The sequence below is a fragment of the Syngnathus typhle genome, linkage group LG1, assembly GCF_033458585.1.
Source record: "Syngnathus typhle isolate RoL2023-S1 ecotype Sweden linkage group LG1, RoL_Styp_1.0, whole genome shotgun sequence".
NCBI classification, from domain to species: domain Eukaryota; kingdom Metazoa; phylum Chordata; class Actinopteri; order Syngnathiformes; family Syngnathidae; genus Syngnathus; species Syngnathus typhle.
This window is the reverse complement of record NC_083738.1, coordinates 3983958-4003297: the sequence shown is the minus strand read 5'-3', so window position 1 is coordinate 4003297 and position 19340 is coordinate 3983958. Positions and strand designations below refer to the sequence as shown.

The 19340-nt window shown below is 40.6% G+C and overlaps 2 protein-coding genes across 2 annotated transcripts in view; both read right to left on the bottom strand.

Annotated features, from left to right (window-relative positions):
* The window catches only part of rnf103 (ring finger protein 103), an 89170-nt gene extending 88294 nt beyond the window's left edge, over positions 1-876 (bottom strand). Inside the window, exon 1 of the mRNA XM_061287439.1 lies at positions 651-876. Coding sequence (XP_061143423.1) covers positions 651-876 — 226 coding nt within the window. The remainder of the gene's footprint in view (positions 1-650) is intronic.
* A 2897-nt stretch (positions 877-3773) lies between these two features.
* Positions 3774-19340, bottom strand: part of abhd18 (abhydrolase domain containing 18) — a 36688-nt gene continuing 21121 nt past the window's right edge. Inside the window, exons 5-14 of the mRNA XM_061287466.1 lie at positions 11905-11980; positions 11748-11832; positions 11434-11461; positions 10202-10340; positions 9622-9711; positions 8872-8973; positions 7330-7547; positions 7064-7200; positions 6746-6908; positions 3774-4937 (exon numbers count right to left, since the gene is read on the bottom strand). Of these exons, the coding sequence (XP_061143450.1) occupies positions 4880-4937; positions 6746-6908; positions 7064-7200; positions 7330-7547; positions 8872-8973; positions 9622-9711; positions 10202-10340; positions 11434-11461; positions 11748-11832; positions 11905-11980 (1096 nt within the window). The 3' untranslated portion in view covers positions 3774-4879. The remainder of the gene's footprint in view (positions 4938-6745; positions 6909-7063; positions 7201-7329; positions 7548-8871; positions 8974-9621; positions 9712-10201; positions 10341-11433; positions 11462-11747; positions 11833-11904; positions 11981-19340) is intronic.

Sequence of the window (19340 nt, the reverse complement as noted above, 5' to 3'; positions counted from 1 at the left end):
GACCTACCAAGCATGTTTTGGGGATGTGGGAGGAAACTGGAGTGCCCGGAGCAAACCCACGCGGGCACAGGGAGAACATGCAAACTCCACACGGGGAGGGTCGGAGAAACATTTCTTATGTTAATGTTTTAAAAAGAAACATCGGGTAAAATTCAGCTTTTTTGCTCACATCAGATAAAATTCAGCTTTTTTGCTCATTTTAAAAGAGCTAATATTGGTTGAATTAAAAGGCAGAACAATTAATCGTTGAGACTACAAGCGCATCAAGGTAAAATGGAAGTCTGAATTTTCCCCTTTTGGTACAAGTTGTCTTTTGAGGTGATACTTCCTTTAAAATGTCTTAGTAATTATACTGTATTGTATAGTCTGCTTAAGTTAAATTTCTGGTTCTATGATTATCTCTGCTTTTCCATCAATTTTTACGAGTTTTAATGATGGGCTCTGCATTTTTTGCCGCACTTGTGTCGCATTTTGAAGCTTCAAACCTGCAAAATCATTTTGTCTGGCTGCATTGTAACATTGGATGATGGCTTTTTTTCTTGTTGCATTAAAACAAATATTGTAGGTTACACTGTAATTCGTTGACGAAACACACTCAGGAAGGTGTCGGTAAAGAACCGATTGACAAGAGGAGCACAATGCAGGTCTACCTGATTTCTCCACCAGCTGGCTGACATCTTTCTTCTCAGCCAATCCAGAGTACCCCAGCCCACGACACTCCAGAATGGTCTTCAGCTTCTTATAGCTGAGCGAAACCGGGTCGACCAGTTGTGTCGCGAACACACCAGTCTCATACCAAACTACCGCCTCGAATATCCGAGCTAACGTAAACAAAATGATGAAATACAGGAGCAAAAAGAACAACTTGAGCCACATCGTACAGTTGGACGACGGCGCCGAGTGCGAGAGAATTCCTCTGTCAGCCTGCGCGGATTCCAGACATGGGCCTCCGAAGTCTTCTTTGACGGGCCGATTAGGTGTTCTCAAAATAAAATCGATAGGTTCGCGTCAAGAACGTACATGTTTGGTCGGGGGAGGCTATCACTGGCCAACAAGAAGCCTTTCCGCCGTCAACAGCTACCCTATTAGCTTAGCATCCATCCTAGGTGAGTGTGAGGCCCTAATGACGTAACAACCAAATCAAACAGTTTTTCTTGCGTCGTGCCAGCAGAAAGGTGTCCAAATGCACAAGTGGACCCTCGACAGCAACGCAAGTTTCAAGTCTCATATGTTCTCAGAACACGACAAATAAAATACAATAACACATGAAATTGCTCAGGTCAGCTGACATCAGAGAGTGACGTCATTTCCGTCCACACTATCGCATAAAGGCGGTCCAAAAACGAGCTATGGTTTTGTTTTATGATAGACTCTGGGAAAATGCAGCGCCGCGGAATAAGTTTTTCAAGAGACTGGCTATACTAAGAAGGTAAAAATATAATCCCTTGTTTTGTACACAGAGATGTAGAAATGGACCATTTGTTAGTTTTCGGTTAGAAAATTTAATAATCACAAAGCAAATTGAACTAAATTTTTCTTCTGAAAATGAATGACTGAATGACAGTCATTGTTCCGTTAAGTCTCAAAGGCTTATAAATAAAACTTTTTTTTTTTAAGTCTGTCAATATTTATTACTTTATTTTAATTTTATGATGATGTAACTGATCTGGAGCGTCTGATTCTTTATGTATATTTCTGTTTTTCATCTGTTATATTTAAAAATAGTTAATATGGAGTTTGCATGTTCTCCCCGTAGCTAGTTTCCTCCATCGTCCCATAAACATGCGTGGTAGCCCGATTGAGGACTCCAAGTATGAGGACGAGTGCGATGGTTGTTTGTAGTAGACCTGAGGAAAACGAACGGATGGATGTTGTAAATTTCGCTCGCTTGCAAAGAAATCCCAGCAACGCCTCTACATCCTGCGCAGACTCAAGAAGGCAAGTGCCCAGTCACCCATCACGGGCACCTTCTGTATGCACACTTGCTCCATTTTTGCTCCTCTTATTTATGTTATTTATTTATTATTTATTCATCACTCTTATTTATTGTTTGTGCCTTCTTTTTATTTTTTGTGTTGTTTACTTTTATGTGTATTGTGTACTATGTCTTGTCACTGTGGGATAGTGGGAACGTAATTACGATTTCTTTGTGTGTCATGGCATGTGAAGAAATTGACAATAAAGCAGACTTTGACTTTTTTCTACAGGGACACCATCAACAGCATCCTGACCATCTGCATCAGTATGGGGCAGAAGCTGCACGGACTATAACAGGAAAGCCGTGCAACGCATAATGAACACTGCTGCCAAGATCATTGTTGTCCCGCTCCCACCTTGCCCGCAAAGCAATCACTATTGTGGGGGATGCAAGCCATCCAGCCCACGACTAGTTCAGCCTGCTGCCCTCTAGGAAGAGGTACAGAGCCTCCATTCCTGCACCACCAGGCTGACGAACGGCTTTGTCCACCAGGTTTAGCATGCTGAACTCTCTCCCCTCATCTCCATCAAGGCGGTCATGAAGTCTTTACTCCTTCAATTATATTTATATATTTGTCATGCACAGTCTTTCTTGCTGCCATACTACTGAATGTTATGCATTTTGAGTCATTTTAGTACTTGCGCCGAGACTCTCATTACAGGCACTTTTACCTGATTGTCACTGAAGCTTAGCTCTACTTTATGGTTACCATGTGTCCATGTCTTGTTATCGTGGGATAGTGAGGAATGTAATTTCAATTCCTTTGTATGTCTGGTACATATGTAGAAATTGACAATAAAACTGACTTTGATCCTCACGAGGGTCGCTGATGTGCTGGCGCCTATACCAGCTGTCTTCGGGCAATAGGTACACCCAAGCTGTTTAAAAGCTTGACTGATAGAAATGTCTTAAAATATTTTGTAAAAATCTAGGTAGGTAAGAAAGCAAAGCATTTCATGGAATCAACAATACCAAAACACAATACACACTTGTACATTTAAGGAATTCTATATGTAATCTATCTTGAAACGACCAATATTTCTGTTTCTGTAGGTTACTTTTGCCCATGAAGTGTGATTTCATGTGCGGCTTGCTTTTAACATTAGGGACTGATGTGTAAATATAGACCATGTGGGTAGCAGCCTTGTAAATAGGTGTGATTACAAATGGGACAAGAAGGTGTACAACAACAACAAAAAACATCCTCATCAGTGACTCTATTAGGTTGCACATAACACCGTAATTAAAAAGAAACATGATTCAGTAAGTCATATTCAGTCTAAAATGCTTTAAAACATTCACATAGGCCAGGGGTGGGCAAACCTTTTGACTCGCGGGCCGAACTGGGTTCTAAATTAGAACCGGAGGGCCGAACCAGGAGCAGATAGACGTAGTGTTTGTGTGAAGTAATAAAAGCGACCTGTAAAGGCCATTGCATAAAAGATTTTGGCCTTTAGTAGGTAGTAAAGCAGGGGTGTCAAACTCAATTTTTTTGCGGGCCGCATTGTCGTCATAGCTTCTTTCGGAGGGCCATTATGACTGTCATCCCAAATAAATGTATGAGCACCTCATATTATATAGAGTAAACGCTACAAAACAAACTGACAACTCATTTTTGAATCAGACGAGTAAAAACTGGTCAAATATGAAAAAAAAAAAGATATTAAAAGTGAAGACAATTTGCAATTCTAGTAATGACACGAATTTGATGCACAATTTGTCTTCGTGGGCAGTATCTGGCCCCCGGGCCTTGAGTTTGACACCTGTGTAGTAAAGCATGGATATTCCAAACGAGTTTTTTGATAACAAATGCATTTATTAACAGCATTAAAAAAAAACACTAAAAAACTGCTATCAGTGATTCTCATAAAATACGACACTGTTATTATGAATAACAGTCTCCATCACTTCAGTGCCTGCAGGTCAGATTAATGAAAGATGTTTATTTTATGAGATCACATCAAACGGCAAACATTCTGACCAAATATATCATCTTGAAGAATCGGCGAAAGCATACATCCAAATAAAGTAATCAAAACGGCAACACGGTGATTTTCAGTGGGAACAGTGTTGTTGGTCTCCCTTTTTTGCTAGTGCGTCATAGTCTGGAGTAAAATTTGTTGTGGCAATTCTTAGCAGAGATCCGAGGTGTTGGTCCGTTTATCTCGATCTGTGACGGGTTGATGTTGACGTTCATGTGGCTGAACGTCACGTCGCGTACGTCGAGCCAAATTGGCCACTCTTTTTTAAACACTCGGCGCTGTGTCCACCTTGCTTTTCCTTGGGCGACTCATTTTAATAGAAGAATTCCAGGGTAAAGTTTGTGGGTGGCTTTAGCGTAAAACTGTATCTGAAAGCTCAGCGCGCGAATTACAAGAATGCTGTCGTCACAGCCCACGCTCTAAATTCGGGACTGATACAAATAGAGCGCAAGTGCGCCATGTACGTACACGCACTTGTGAGTGTGCACCGAGCTTTCTGACACGGCTTCCGGTACTTCCGGTAGTAAATGCGCAGGCGAGCGCTTCCCCATCTACTGGGGAAACGCAGTCATTGCAGGCAAAATTACCAAAAAAAAAAGTTTAATACAATTTATTCAAGGTTGGCGGGCCGGATTAAACGGTCCCGTGGGCCGGATGTGGCCTGCGGGCCGTAGTTTGCCCACCTCTGACATAGGCAGATTATTTCACTTGGCAAAATGTGTGTTTTAGGGAAGCCACAAATAGCCACAATCACTTGACAAACCAAAAAGCAAGGCTGAGAGAGAAGTTGCAAGTGGACGGTTTGGAAGAACTGTATTGTGTACTGTATAAAAGGAGGAAAAAAGATTCACGCAAACGCACACACCCAGCACAGTGCAAGCTACTGTTACAGGGCTAAGGGCCTTTAGGGTTTCCATGGCTACACAAGGTGGGGATACTTCAGGCAGAATCTCTTGAACGCATCATAGATGGCTTGTCTAAAAGCAAAAAGAGTAATCCATTAGAATATTTAAAAAAAAAAACACACACAAAAAAGTAGTGACTTTTTGTCGTAAGCGCACCATCAAAACTTTGGAACGTACGCTCTCGCCTATGCTAAGAGAAGTAGCCACAATTATAGTACCGTTTTTTTCCGTGTATAGTGCGCCCCCATGTATAGTACGCACCCTAAAAATGGCATGCTGATGCTGGAAAAAAGCTTGTACCCATGTATAATACGCACCCGATTTTTTTAAAAAAAAAAATTTAATTTTTTTTTTTAAGTCCCAAAGATCGTCACACACGCAGGGAGGCAATGGGTCCCATTTTTATAGTCTTTGGTATTATCTTAACTAGGCTGGATGTCATTTTTTTTGTTGGCGTTGATTTGTCCGACTGCCCCTAAACGCACCACAGCGCTCCGTCCGCGCACGGGAAAGAGGCGGCTCTGTATGGGAGAGACGTTGAAGAGGAATAAAAACACCCTTGGAAACCAAAACTTGCCCCTCGTCGTGACTCGGAGCCGCAACAAATGTTTCGGATTTGTGTAGGGTACATTGTGACAGACAGCAAACTAGCAGGTGATCGAGCGAGCGTCTGATACAAGAGCATTGCGGTCGTATGGAGGGTGTTTGAAGTGAACAGCAGAGACGAAAGGAACAAGGCAAAGTGTTGTGAAATAAAATATTACCTGTAATACGCATTTTGTTATTTGCTGATTGAAACTGCTAATTAAACTGTGAATTGAAACTAATAGGTGGAGAGTTATTTTTAAAGTCCTGATGTACTTTCTAAAATTTAAGTGGACCTCAGTGCGCACTGCGCAGGGAGCTTAATTTGGTGTGGTCGCGCAACCGCAGCGCGCCGGGCGCTCACTGTCGCATTGCTTAAAGAGCGCCTTTGTGTTTTAGGATGAACAGCAGAGACCAAAGGAACAAGGCAAAGTGTTGTGAAATAAAACATTACCTGTAATACGCATTTTGTTATTTGCTGATTGAAACTGCTAATTAAACTGTGAATTGAAACTAATAGGTGGAGAACTGAACTCTCGCTCTTTATATAGCTGACGTGTCTTGCGCAACCGTTCTGCGCATCTGTAATGGCGGCCTCCGTATGACGTCCGGTCCGCGATGGAGATTAAAAAACAAACAATATTTGACAATAACACACCATCGAGGATTGCACCATCGCATCAAACGATGTGTCGTCAATTATGAATTTTACTAAGTGTGTTGGGCAGGATGGCTGAATGCGATGCGCGATTGACAACAAACAAGAAGAAAGGTGAGTTTTATTTCGGGGGAGATTTGTCATGTCTCGTCCCCAGTTTTGCTATGTGTCTAGGTTGCCATAGTTTCTGTTCGCGTCGCCCCTCTCTTCCTGTGTCACCTCAATCGATGTAACGTGTTTTGTATTTAAGTCCTGTCTGCCCCTCGCTCACCGTTAGATCATTGCATGTGTTACTGTCATTCTGTTCCTGTCTTTGGTAATGTCACCCTGTCTTTTTATTCCACGACTTTGTCGGTCAGTCCTGTTGTTGGTTTTGTTGTACCATGACTTTCTTTAAAAAAAAAAAAAAAAAATTAAAAAAAAAAAATTAAAATTTTTTTTTTGTACCCATGTATAATACGCACCCCAGATTTTAGGACAATAAATTAGTTAAATATTGCGCACTATACACGGAAAAAAACGGTAGATTTTATTTGACAACACTTCTTTCAACATCAAATGAAAAAGACTCCTGCAGTAACATGCGACGGAGCGTTTCATCCTATGATTGTAAATTTATCAAAGTAGTGGGTGGTACCTGAAGACGTTCTGTTTAAAAAGATAAGCACTGATATGTCCTCCATTCAGATACCGAACTTCACATCCAGGCCAGATCTCCTGCAGACTGAGGACCCCTGTCCGAGGGATATAGGCGTCCTCTTTGGCCTGAACCACGATGATAAGACTGGTGTCAACGGGGACTAGGGGGGACAGAAAAAGAAGGATCATTGTTCAGTTGGGACAAGAGAATTAAATGTTTGCCCAAATGCGTATGTATTGCAGGCACTCATCAGGTAACAAAGTGAAAAGGAAGGATAAGATTTCTGCATATGACTGCATGTACATTAGCACTAACCGGAGAAGTTGGCCATGTGTGTACACTCGTCCATCACTCCCTTCATGAAGCTTATCGACTCACTGTGTAATGATGGCCGACCAATTGGGGCTGAATCCGCCTTGTTCCCAATCAGTGATTTGTTTGCTTGGAACTCACTTTAAAAACAGTAACGACGACTTATGAACGTCTACTAAGAAAAGATATGCATCCCAAAAGTACAACTTGCAATGTATCATAAGTGCATCTGAATACAGAATGACAAAAGTCACTTCAGCAACAAATACCTTGGTAAAGGGTCTAAACTTGTCTTGGTGTTGTCCACTGATAATGTGTCTAAAGGGTGCCCAGCAACTCCGTCTCTGATCCACAGGCCAGGCCCAATTCCTGCCTTTGCCCCTGCGCTGGAGTAGCTGCCCATTGACAAGTTGTCCTCTCTAGGCTGGTCTAGTACATGCTCTAAAGAATGTTTGGCAAACCTTTGAGCCACCTTGAAGGAGTCAGCCTAACAAAGGAAACACACCTGATTATCTTACATGTCAAGATATAAATCCCTCTACAACAACGGTCAACATGATTTTAACAACAAAAAAAATTAATCAGCGATGCAAGTAAACTTCCCTAGATATTATTTTTTTGAATCTGCTCTCTTCTTTTAATCTAGCACATCCAAAGAATATGATGAGTACTGTGTAGTATAGTAATACATTTACAAATATTTATAAATTACGGATTAGGTTCAGCAACACATAAGTGAGTTGAGTGCTCGTCGCGTCATCGCGCCATGCGACTGTGACAGAGATTGCCAAATCTTTTGCCCCGCCTATTTAAGCCTCATTTACAGTGTGTTTAGCGGGGTTTTATTTTGAAGTCCAAGAAGAGAAAACCTGTCCATTATATCAATTTTGAGATCTTCTGAAGTCAAAATCATGATTATGATTAAAATTTGATTAATTGAGCAGCCCTAAAATACATATAGGGACTAGGGGTGTAAATTGCGGGTTTTGTCACGATACGATATCATATCGATACAAAGAACTACGATACGATATTTGCCGATATCTTAAAGCCTGCTGCGATTCATTCACGATATATCGCGATATAGTGCTCTACGATCGATATATATATTTTTTTAAATAAAACATATAGAACAATATCCTGATTTATAACAATTCATACGCAAAATCAACAAGGTACTGCAAACTCTTTATTTAGGAAATTACAAGAGTATTGTAGTATACAAAGTGCTTATTTTAACACTGAACTTTGATGTCGTGTTTTTTCTTTAAATGTGCGGCGAGATTTGTGCTCCCTGAATATTTGATCACCGCATGGCAGGATTTACAAACTGCACGTGTCTTGTCCGTTGAGCCATCTTTTCTTTGGAATCCAAAGTGCTTCCAAACGAATGACTTGAAGCCTAAAGGGGAGCAAATTTCCTCATCTTTTTGGACACTAGCCATAGCACCAGGCCAGGAGCCGCGTACTAGTTGTCGACTAGTACAACTAGGCATTGTTGTGCCTGCTCTGCTCACAACACAACAACGCCGCGCACTGCTCCCGGAAAGAGGAAGCAAGCAACAATGAACTGGATTTCAAAATAAAGTCGCGTCTAATGGTCGAGGTCAAACACGGCGATATAAATCGATGTTTACGTTTAGCATCAATGCCAATAAATCGTACAGCATTATATCGATTAATCGATGTGTATCGATGAATCGTTACACCCCTAATAGGGACACATGAAGCAATCTTTGGTTAAAATTTGCTGTTGACCAGTATACTTGTTGGTTGTTGTATGCAAGAAAAAAAAAAAACTGTCAACAAACCCCACAATACTCCAACAGCTTAATGATCTCTTCTTCATACACTGAATTGATAGCATATTGCTTCTCCAGCTCCGACCAATTCACTGCTTTACTTAGCACACCCTATACAGACATGAAAAACACAAAAAGGAAGAAACAGAAATTCAAGACTTAACTGTTCTTCAAATGTATTTGCAACAAGATGAGTGTCTTCCATGAGTTAGGGTTGGGGAATGAGTGCATCTTGTCAACTTGCAGGGAGGAAAATAACGCATTCGATCGGACACAGGCTGGTGAACATGAAAATTGGCATGGGGATCATTATCTTTATCACAGAATTGTGAGTTTGTTAATGAATTTCAACTCCAAAATGACTAATGTTAAAGAAAAAGTCAATCCTAAAAATTCTTTACAATCATATGTTGCATGTGCCCCTACAAATCTAAACATGGCATTCTGATTAATATTACATTTGTGGAGTACGTTTTAAACAGCAAAATTCAACCGTTTACTATGTCCATCTCAAGAGGCAGCCATTTTGCCACTTGCTGTTGATTGAAATTAGTTGCCAGGTCTCAGGTCACAACCAATCACGAATCAGCTTCAGAAAACCGGTGAGCCGTCGACAGCAAGTGGTAAAATGGCCGCCCCCTGAGATGGATAACAACAGGTGGATTTTGCCCATTTAATTTGTATTCGACAGATCACAATTTTCTGGAGTGACTTCCCCTTTGACATCTCCACCTTAGCTAGTAAGAGTGTGTGGATTACCGTGGTGAAGACACTTGAGGCAGTGGACCATGACAGACAGGGAATCAGAGGGATAGGCTTCGGCCAATTAGTCACTGCTAAAGACGACATCTTGACACAAACAAAATACCATATTACTGTCATCATCTGTGTGTACTACCTGGTGATCTAGCATGTGCCACACAAGGGGGGAAACACACAAGTGGAAAAATCTTCATACTTCACTTTGTCATCGGACCTTAGTTAGTGGACAACCAGTTTAATGTTTGCCTCATTTCAATTACCCCTCTTCTTACATGCCAGTCGCTATAGAAAACATTAAATCCTGCCGGACTTATTCATCCAAACTTTATGTTCCCAAGCAAACTGAATCTTTGCTTTACCACTCATTAGCTTTGTTGTTGTTTTTATATTAGCTGCTACGCAATTTGTCAGTCACAATCCTACTTTCCATTGGTGTTACTAGAAATGCTTGAACCATTGAACATAGATAGCATGAGTTTTTTTCTAAACATTTCATTTTACCAAACTGTCAGGTAAACAAAGGAAGATGACCTTCAGTGATTCTCATGACAGAACGTGGGATGATTGTGTCACTTACGTATCCTCCCATGGAGATACCGGTCATTCCAACAGGTGAGTAGCCCTCACTCTCAAGCCAATGGAGAAGCACAGATGATTCCAAAATCAGAGCGCCACCCATCACAAACAGGTCAGACACATTCTTTAGGCAAGACCGCCTAAAAAACAGAAAATCACACATGACTCTCTATTTGCAGAAACTGCCATTCGATTCAGCCACAATCCAAACACAAGAGTGTGTGCTCGTGTATACCTTATTCTAAAAGTCATTGGAATTATCCCTATACTGCAGTAATCGGTTGAATGGTATTTCATGGTCATTCTTAATTTATTCTCATCAAAACTCTCTCGGAGTGTGCTTTAGCTTCCTCTTAAAGAAAAAAAAACACATTGGTCCATTGAATATTTGTTGGAATAATTTAAGTAAAGCCTTGTCATTTATGAGTTTATGGCTTTCCTTTCATCTAGGTTCTTTCTCTTTAGTGACAGGGATTTCTTTTGATCCCTGTCAGCCATATGTAACCTTCCTGTCCTTATGTTAGCTGTGTGTTTTTGTTCCTGTAAGAGGCCTTCACTAACAATGAGCAGAGCTTATTTGCATAGGCGAAATGTTCTTATTCGGTTGAAAGAAACTTCATTCCTTTTAGTTAACTGTAGGTTTGGTTCATAGATGGCTACAAGTTATCCCATATTTACTCAATGTTTGTTCAAGTGTTTAGGACAAGTCACTCATTCTTATTGCGTGTTAATTTACTAAGTAGATAAAGTCTAGCCAAGGTTTAGTTGCATTGTTCCACAGGAAAGCGGCAATTTAAGTTATCTGACCTCACTCGCGGACGACTCGGCCAACAACTGGAGAAGAACAGATGGACAAACTCTGCGGGGGTCACGGGCCGACAATGAAGTGCTAATTCACACCACACTACATTCTTTTGCTAATCAGCGTTGCTACAGACACAATCTCCCCTCCCTTTAGTGTAGCAACGCCTCTGTAACCAGGGCAACCAAAACATTAAATAGAGGAGCACGTGGAGGGAGAACTCAGAATTGATGGAGATTGTAACTTAGTTTCCTCTCTCTATCGTTCTCCTCGCGAGTAAACCTGTTCTGGTTCTTTTCTCCTCTTCCTTCCAGCGTGTGGTTAAATGTCTGATGGTATTTAGACCTGACAATATTAAACTTTCCATACTATAGATGGGAATGAGTATGGAAACGTTGTCTGTTTCAGTGAGTAAAAAAGTTCAAACTTACAACTGGTCTTTTGGTTTTCGATAGCCATGTGAAACTGAGAGTTAAGAGATAACATTTTTGGAAATCGAAAGATGGGTAAAAGTCTAGCACACAGGATTCAGTCAGAGGGCAACCCACTCAATTTTAAAAATAAATCAATGCTAAACTGCATAAAAATAGGGCACCTCTTGTGAAAAAACTTGAACTGTAGAAGAGATCAGGCAGATTTGAAACGGGAAAACTACATCTCATTAATAACAAAAGCTTGGGAACTGCAACTTATGTTAACATGTTGCATAAAACATTGTTAATGGGCAAAAGCAGCAGAAGGATATAATAAGGGTTCTCCAAAAGTAGAGAAGCCATCCCTGCTTCTTTGACCATAGGCCTGGCCATCAGGGTCCTTCTGCGCCAGAAAAACTACAACGACAACATCAGGTTAAAATGACATGTACAAGTGGGTTAAAAACTTTGGTGAGGAAAACAACTTACATGATCCCCAGTCCCAGCTAAGTGAATGCATACTGGTCTGTTGCTCTGCCATCTTTTAGGCACTATAAACTGGAACCTGAAAATATTCATGTGTCAATTAAATTAGAAACATTAGAAACGTGTTCATTTTATCTTCTTGACCAACCTGCTGCTCATTTTACATCATTTATGACACATGCACGCACACACATTAAATATGAAGTCTATTTGCACTTGTACCCGAATAAAGATGAATCACATTCAAAAAATTTTTTTTTCAAATATAGGAATAGTGAATACATTCACACACATGACCGTAATAGCAATATTGTTTTAATTACTTGACCGATTAAATCGGTCAACCGTATTTTTCTTTCTCTCCTGAAAATCAGCGTAGGCCTTGAATTTCGATATCGTTCATGGCTTAGTCATTATAACTATAATATCATAATTACTTTATATATAATAGTGGAAGAACATGTACTGTGAATTTCTGCATGTTCACAATTTGGCATTAGCAAATTAGCCTATTCGCTGATTTTTTTTTATTGGTGATTAAACACTAAAAAAGAAAAATTCACAATCGTCAAAAGTCCAAATCTGTTGCCATTTTGGGGGCCAAGCACTATGTTGAACTGTGGGACGAGCTTCATTGAGACATGCAATAGCCATTTTTAATAGAAAAAGTGATTTGCTGCCATCCATTGGCCATTACAAGCATTTTGCTATAAATTCCTTATAGAATATGCACCAGGTTTTAGTCACTTTCACTGTACTAATTAAAGGGTGACATACGACAGCACAGCATCTTATGTGTAGTATCCATAAAAACACTTTAGATAGCAGTATTGCAGCCATGATAGTTGTTTGGGGCATTGCATTGCAGCAACCATGTCACGTATCTGTACAAATGCAATTACACCTAAATCTTGATTTTACATGGACTTTGGGGTCCATAATTTGGGAATCACGTTTAACCCGAAAGCGCGTTGGATAGAAAGTCTTGTTTATTTAGAAAGGCACGTTTTTAGGCAGCCGAATGGGTTTATATTATATTAATTTATGTCAGGCATGTTGTTGGGCAGCCGTTTGCCATCCATCACCTTGAACGCTCCCCACACATCAAAGTCTGTTGACATTTTATTAAAAGGGATGCAATACGCAGATGACATTATTGAGTTCTTCATTTTGATGCTATGTAAATTGGATGTGAAGGGAGAGCAACAGCAATGTGTGACCATCAGGGCTCGAAGCTTATTTTTTGCCCAAGTTGCCCTCTGGCAAGTTGGAGAAAATTTTACTTGCCCGAAACAAAATTTTACTTGCCCGAATTTTTTTGGAGTGGATTTTTACTTGCCCGACACATTTTTGCAATAAAAAAGACAACACTATAAGTTTTGCCTTCATATGTTTTTATTCCATCATATTGTGCCTGCAGCCTGTTTTAATACAGTGTAGAACTTTTGATGCAATTAAACCACACTAGTCTACTGTAGTACCAAAATTCAACCGGAAACAAGCTCTGCTGGTGCGCAGGCGCAGAAGAGCCAGGGACGGGTGAGGGAGCATGCATTTAATTACGAAGCGCTTTGCCGTTATCAATGTATTGCAGACTTACACGAGAAACTAACCACTCCCTAGAAAACAAAATGTCGGACCAGAAGCGGCAGAAGTTGCGAGAAATTATGCACAAAATCATCTTTTTACAGCTTGAAAACATGGTATTATGGCAGGGCAAGTTCGGGCAAGTGAGGAAAAATTCTACTTGCCCGTCTGCCATCGCTACTTGCCCCGGGCAATCGGGCAATCGTTAGTTTCGAGCCCTGGACCATTCTTATTACTCTTATCATACGCTGACACAACACTGAGATCAGTATTTCTCCATGACACATAGACACAAAACATTCAGGTGATAACAGAACAGATGTTTACCTTTTAAGGACATGTTTTCCTTTCTTTCCCAGTTCCTGCTAATAGACAGTATAAAACCTTCTGATCTGGAGTATGAGGTTGTTGTTTCATCTACTGAAATGCCTTGTGTACTGACCGCCCTTAAACAACCCAAGATCTTGCAAACAAAGAACCAACTGTTACTCCGCATCTTTGATTTCCCTTGCTCAACGATGGACATCTTGAACAAAACGCATCTTGAACAAAACGCAACAGATGGAAGAAAGATTAAAGCAGACAGTGTACTACTATATCCACCCACGCTCTTTGACTTACGACCGTGTAGATGAGGTGCTTCCGCGAACTTGCCCCTTTCCGAATCAAAAGCAATCCTAGCTATCTGTAACACTGTAATAAAGCTGTCAGAAATATCACAAACATCCTGACTTATTATCATCAAATGCCTTTCATTGGTCACGGAAATTCATAGCATCACTAGTGCTAAAACTTACGTGCTAGTCATTTAACTTTGTACAGTCCTTATATCATCCATGTAAATTACCGTATTTTCCGCCCTATTAGGCGCACCGGGGTATAAGGCGCACCTTCAATGAACGGCCAATTTTAAAACTTTGTCCATATATAAGGCGCACCGGACTATAAGGCGCATAAAATAGAAGCTTTACTGCAACAAACTGAGGTTGACTAGGGTTGCGGTATGCACCCACTAGCCAATAACCTGTAAACAATCGCGTTTCTCAAACGATCTCCTATAAATGATTGGAACTGACTAAAGTTCAATCTAACGCATTGGTACTACTTACCTATGTTTCCCTTCCATATCGATCCGTAGATTTACTCGAAACATTAACAGAGCAGCCTATTTTGACATGAAATAGCCTCGCGCGTATAGCAGCTATTGTTATAGCATTAGCCATCCGCAAAAACCCATGACCCTCAGCTCGCAATCTCCCGTGAGCCTCAGCAAAGTGTAAACAATCGCGTCTCTCAAACGAGCTCCTATAAAATGATCAGAACTGACTAAAGTTCGATCTAACGCATTGGTACTACTTACCTATGTTTCCCTTCCATATCGATCCGTAGATTTACTCGAAACATTAACAGAGCAGCCTATTTTCACATGAAATAGCCTCGCGCGTATAGCAGCTATCGTTATAGCATTACCCATCCGCAAAAACCCATGACCCTCAGCTCGCAATCTCTCATGAGCCTCAGCAAAGTGTAAACAATCGCGTCTCTCAAACGAGCTCCTATAAAATGATCAGAACTGACTACAGTTTGATCTAACGCATTGGTACTACTTACCTATGTTTCCCTTCCATATCGATCCGTAGATTTACTCGAAACATGAACAGAGCGGCCTATTTTGACATGAAATAGCCTCGCGCGTATAGCAGCTATCGTTATAGCATTAGCCATCCGCAAAAACTAGGGATGGGCGATACCAATGATTTTGGAATCGATCCGATACCAAGTATTTCCTACCCAAAATACCCGATATTCGATCCGATAGCGATACCGGAAGTGTAATTTCCCGCCAAAAAAAACAATTTAAATGGAGAGTCATCTATTGAATTTTGTAGAAAAAAGTATTACATCATGTACATGAATTATTAACCTTTTTAGACATTAGTGCATTAGTGGAAGATGCATATTAATAGTACCGTATTTTCTGGCCTATAAGGCGCACCGGACTATAAGGCGCACCTTCAATGAATGGCCCATTTTAAAACTTTATCCTTATATAAGGCGCACCGGACTATAAGGCGCACCATTAATGCATCATGTCAGATTTTTAATCCAAATCAAATCATTCTCCATTTTATCTTTTTTATTTCAACTTCAGACGGAACAAATTACTTTATAATCATAAAATAATGAGCCATAGTCTTTTTGAGACATGATTCATAGTCTTCAGCGGGCCACTTATGATTGATTTCATGACACAATACTTCGGGCCAGTTTGAATTTAAGAATTTGGTCCATATATAAGGCGCACTGGACTATAAGGCGCACTGTTGGTTTTTGAGAAAATCTTAGGTTTTTAGGTGTGCCTTATAGGGCGGAAAATACGGTATACCGTTTTTTTCCGTGTATAGTGCGCAAAATTTAACTAATTTATTGTCCTAAAATCTGGGGTGCGCATTATACATGGGTACAAAAAAATTTTTAATTTTTTTTTTAAATTTTTTTTTTTTTTTTTTTAAGTCCCAATGATCGTCACACACGCAGGGAGGCAATGGGTCCCATTTTTATAGTCTTTGGTATGGTCTTAACTAGGCTGGATGTAATTTTTTTGTTGGCGTTGATTTCTCCGACTGCCCGTAAACGCACCACCGCGCTCCGAATATCTAAATTTAGAAGATATTCCTAAAGTCCTGATGTATTTTCTAAAATTTAAGTGGACCTCACTGCGCACTGCGCAGGGAGCTTAATTTGGTGCGGTCGCGCAACCGCAGCGCGCCGGGCGCTCACTGTCGCATTGCTTAAAGAGCGCCTTTGTGTTTTAGGATGAACAGCAGAGACCAAAGGAACAAGGCAGTGTTGTGAAATAAAATATTACCTGTAATACGCATTTTGTTATTTGCTGATTGAAACTGCTAATTAAACTGTGAATTGAAACTAATAGGAAGAAAACAACTCTCGCTCTTTATACAGCTGACGTGTCTTGCCCAGCCGTTCTGTGCATTTTATTTCCCAACACTTTGCCTTGTTCCTTTCTTCTCTGCTGTTCACTTCAAACACGCTCCATGCGACCGCAATGCTCTCGTATCAGACGCTTGCTCGATCACCTGCTCGTTTGCTGTCTGTCACAATGTACCCTACACAAATCCGAAACATTTGTTACGGCTCCGAGTCACGACGAGGGGCAAGCTTTGGTTTCCAAGGGTGTTTTTATTCCTCTTCAACGTCTCTCCCATACAGAGCCGCCTTTTTCACGTCCGCACGCGTCTTTCCCGTGCGCGCACGGAGCGCGGTGGTGCGTTTACGGGCAGTCGGAGAAATCAACGCCAACAAAAAAAATTACATCCAGCCTAGTTAAGACCATACCAAAGACTATAAAAATGGGACCCATTGCCTCCCTGCGTGTGTGACGATCATTGGGACTTAAAAAAAATTCATAAAAATTTAAAAAAAAATTCATAAAAATTGGGTGCGTACTATACATGGGTACAGGCTTTTTTCCAGCATCAGCATGCCATTTTTAGGGTGCGTATTATACATGGGGGCGCACTATACACGGAAAAAAACGGTAACTTTAATAAAAAGGAGCTATTCTTTACTTTTTTCTCTCTCTCTCTCTCTGTTGTTGGGAAAAAGTTTTGTCTTTTAGTATAATCTAAAAAGAGACATGGTACCAACAGAGATGCAGGGCTTAATTGTCATGAGCAGCAAAACTATCAATTTGTAAAGCCACTGGATACTTACATTTAATATTGTAATACTTTAGTGTTGTTTATAGGAAGTGGAGTTACAAATAAAACGTATGGCGTTCGACCACAAATTGAAAAGGGAAAAACTTTATTTATAAATGACTGACTAAAGCGTAGTAATTATTGCTTCAAATAGCACATCAACCACAAATGCTTACGATTTTTGGTTAGCACCTGATACCTGGATATGTCTTGCCTTTCTGAAACGCTGCTTCTAAGGTACTTTGGTACCTTAGCCTCGGTGTGGCTGCAGGGTTTTCCGTCGCTGCCTTAGTGTCTGCGGCACGTTTCAACTGCAGCTCTTCATGAACCGTGGGGTGAATTTTGCTTAAATGTTTTGTCAAGTTTGTGGTGTTGCCACAATATTTAATTGTTTTGTGACATATTTCACATTTTGCCTCGTTGTTATTAAGTAAAATATAATATCCCCAAACCAGACTTCTCTTGCGTTCGGACTGGGCCGCCGCCGTGGCCATGCTTGTTTGTGTTTGGAACGGGGGGGCGGAGGAGGAGGGCTTGGCTTGTGAGAAAAGGGGGCGGGAGCAGAGCAGAGCAGGACACGCCGGTGCAGCAGGCGGAAGGAAAAGTAGTGCTAGCATGAGTGCAAGTCGTCAAATTGGAGCAGAAAAGAATGAGGAAAAATATAATTAAATAATTGTAAGTATCGATATTTTAGCTAGGGAGATCGATACTCAAAAATGAGCAGCCTGGATCGATATATCGATATTTTGGTATCGATCCGCCCATCCCTAGCAAAAACCCATGACCCTCAGCTCACAATCTCCCATGAGCCTCAGCAAAGTGTAAACAATCGCGTCTCTCAAACGAGCTCCTATAAAATGATCAGAACTGACTAAAGTTCGATCTAACGCATTGGTACTACTTACCTATGTTTCCCTTCCATATCGATCCGTAGATTTACTCGAAACATGAACAGAGCAGCCTATTTTGACAAGAAATAGCCTGGTACGTATAGCAGCTATCGTTATAGCATTAGCCATCCGCAAATTACCATGACTCTCAGCTCGCAATCTCCCATGAGCCTCAGCAAAGTGTAAACAATCGTGTTTCTCAAACGAGCTCCTATAAAATGATCAGAACTGACTAAAGTTCGATCTAACGCATTGGTACTACTTACCTATGTTTCCCTTCCATATCGATCCGTAGATTTACTCGAAACATGAACAGAGCGGCCTATTTTGACATGAAATAGCCTCGCGCGTATAGCAGCTATCGTTATAGCATTAGCCATCGCAAAAACCCATGACCCTCAGCTCGCAATCTCCCATGAGCCTCAGCAAAGTGTAAACAATCGCGTTTCTCAAACGAGCTTCTATAAAATGATCAGAACTGACTAAAGTTCGATCTAACGCATTGGTACTACTTACTTATGTTTCCCTTCCATATCGATCCGTAGATTTACTCGAAACATTAACGGAGCAGCCTATTTTGAAATGAAATAGCCTCGCGGGTACAACAGCTATTCGGTGACGCCCCCTGACTACAGTTACCGTAATGCTGGGAAGCGATGCGACTTTGTAATTTACTAGTCGTACTAAAACGTACTAAAACATTTGGGCAGAGCACTGTGTACAACCAGTATGGATCAACAAATTCATCACTTGATCCACATATAAGGCGCACCGGACTATAAGGCGCACTGTTGACTTTTGATGAAAATTTTGGTTTTTAGGTGCGCCTTATAGAGCAGAAAATACGGTACTAGTTGAAAATGTACAAATCGGATTCGGTTGAAGTTGGGAAACTGCGTAAAATGTAAATAAAACCAAAATAAAATGATTTGAAAATCCTTTTCAACATATATTCAATTGAATACACTACAAAGACAACTTATTTAATGCTCAAACAATAATAATAATAAATAATAATTAACTTGGAATTTCATGGCTGCAACACGTGCAGTAGAAGTTGGGAAAGGGCATGCTTACCACTTCGTTACATCACCTTTCCTTTTAATAACACTCAATAATCTTTTGGAAGAGAGGAGACTAATTCTCTTAGCTTCTCATTTGGAATTCTTTCCCATTCTTGCTTGATGAACCGCTTCAGTTGTTCAACAGTCCGGGGTCTTCCCGGTCGTATTTTACGCTT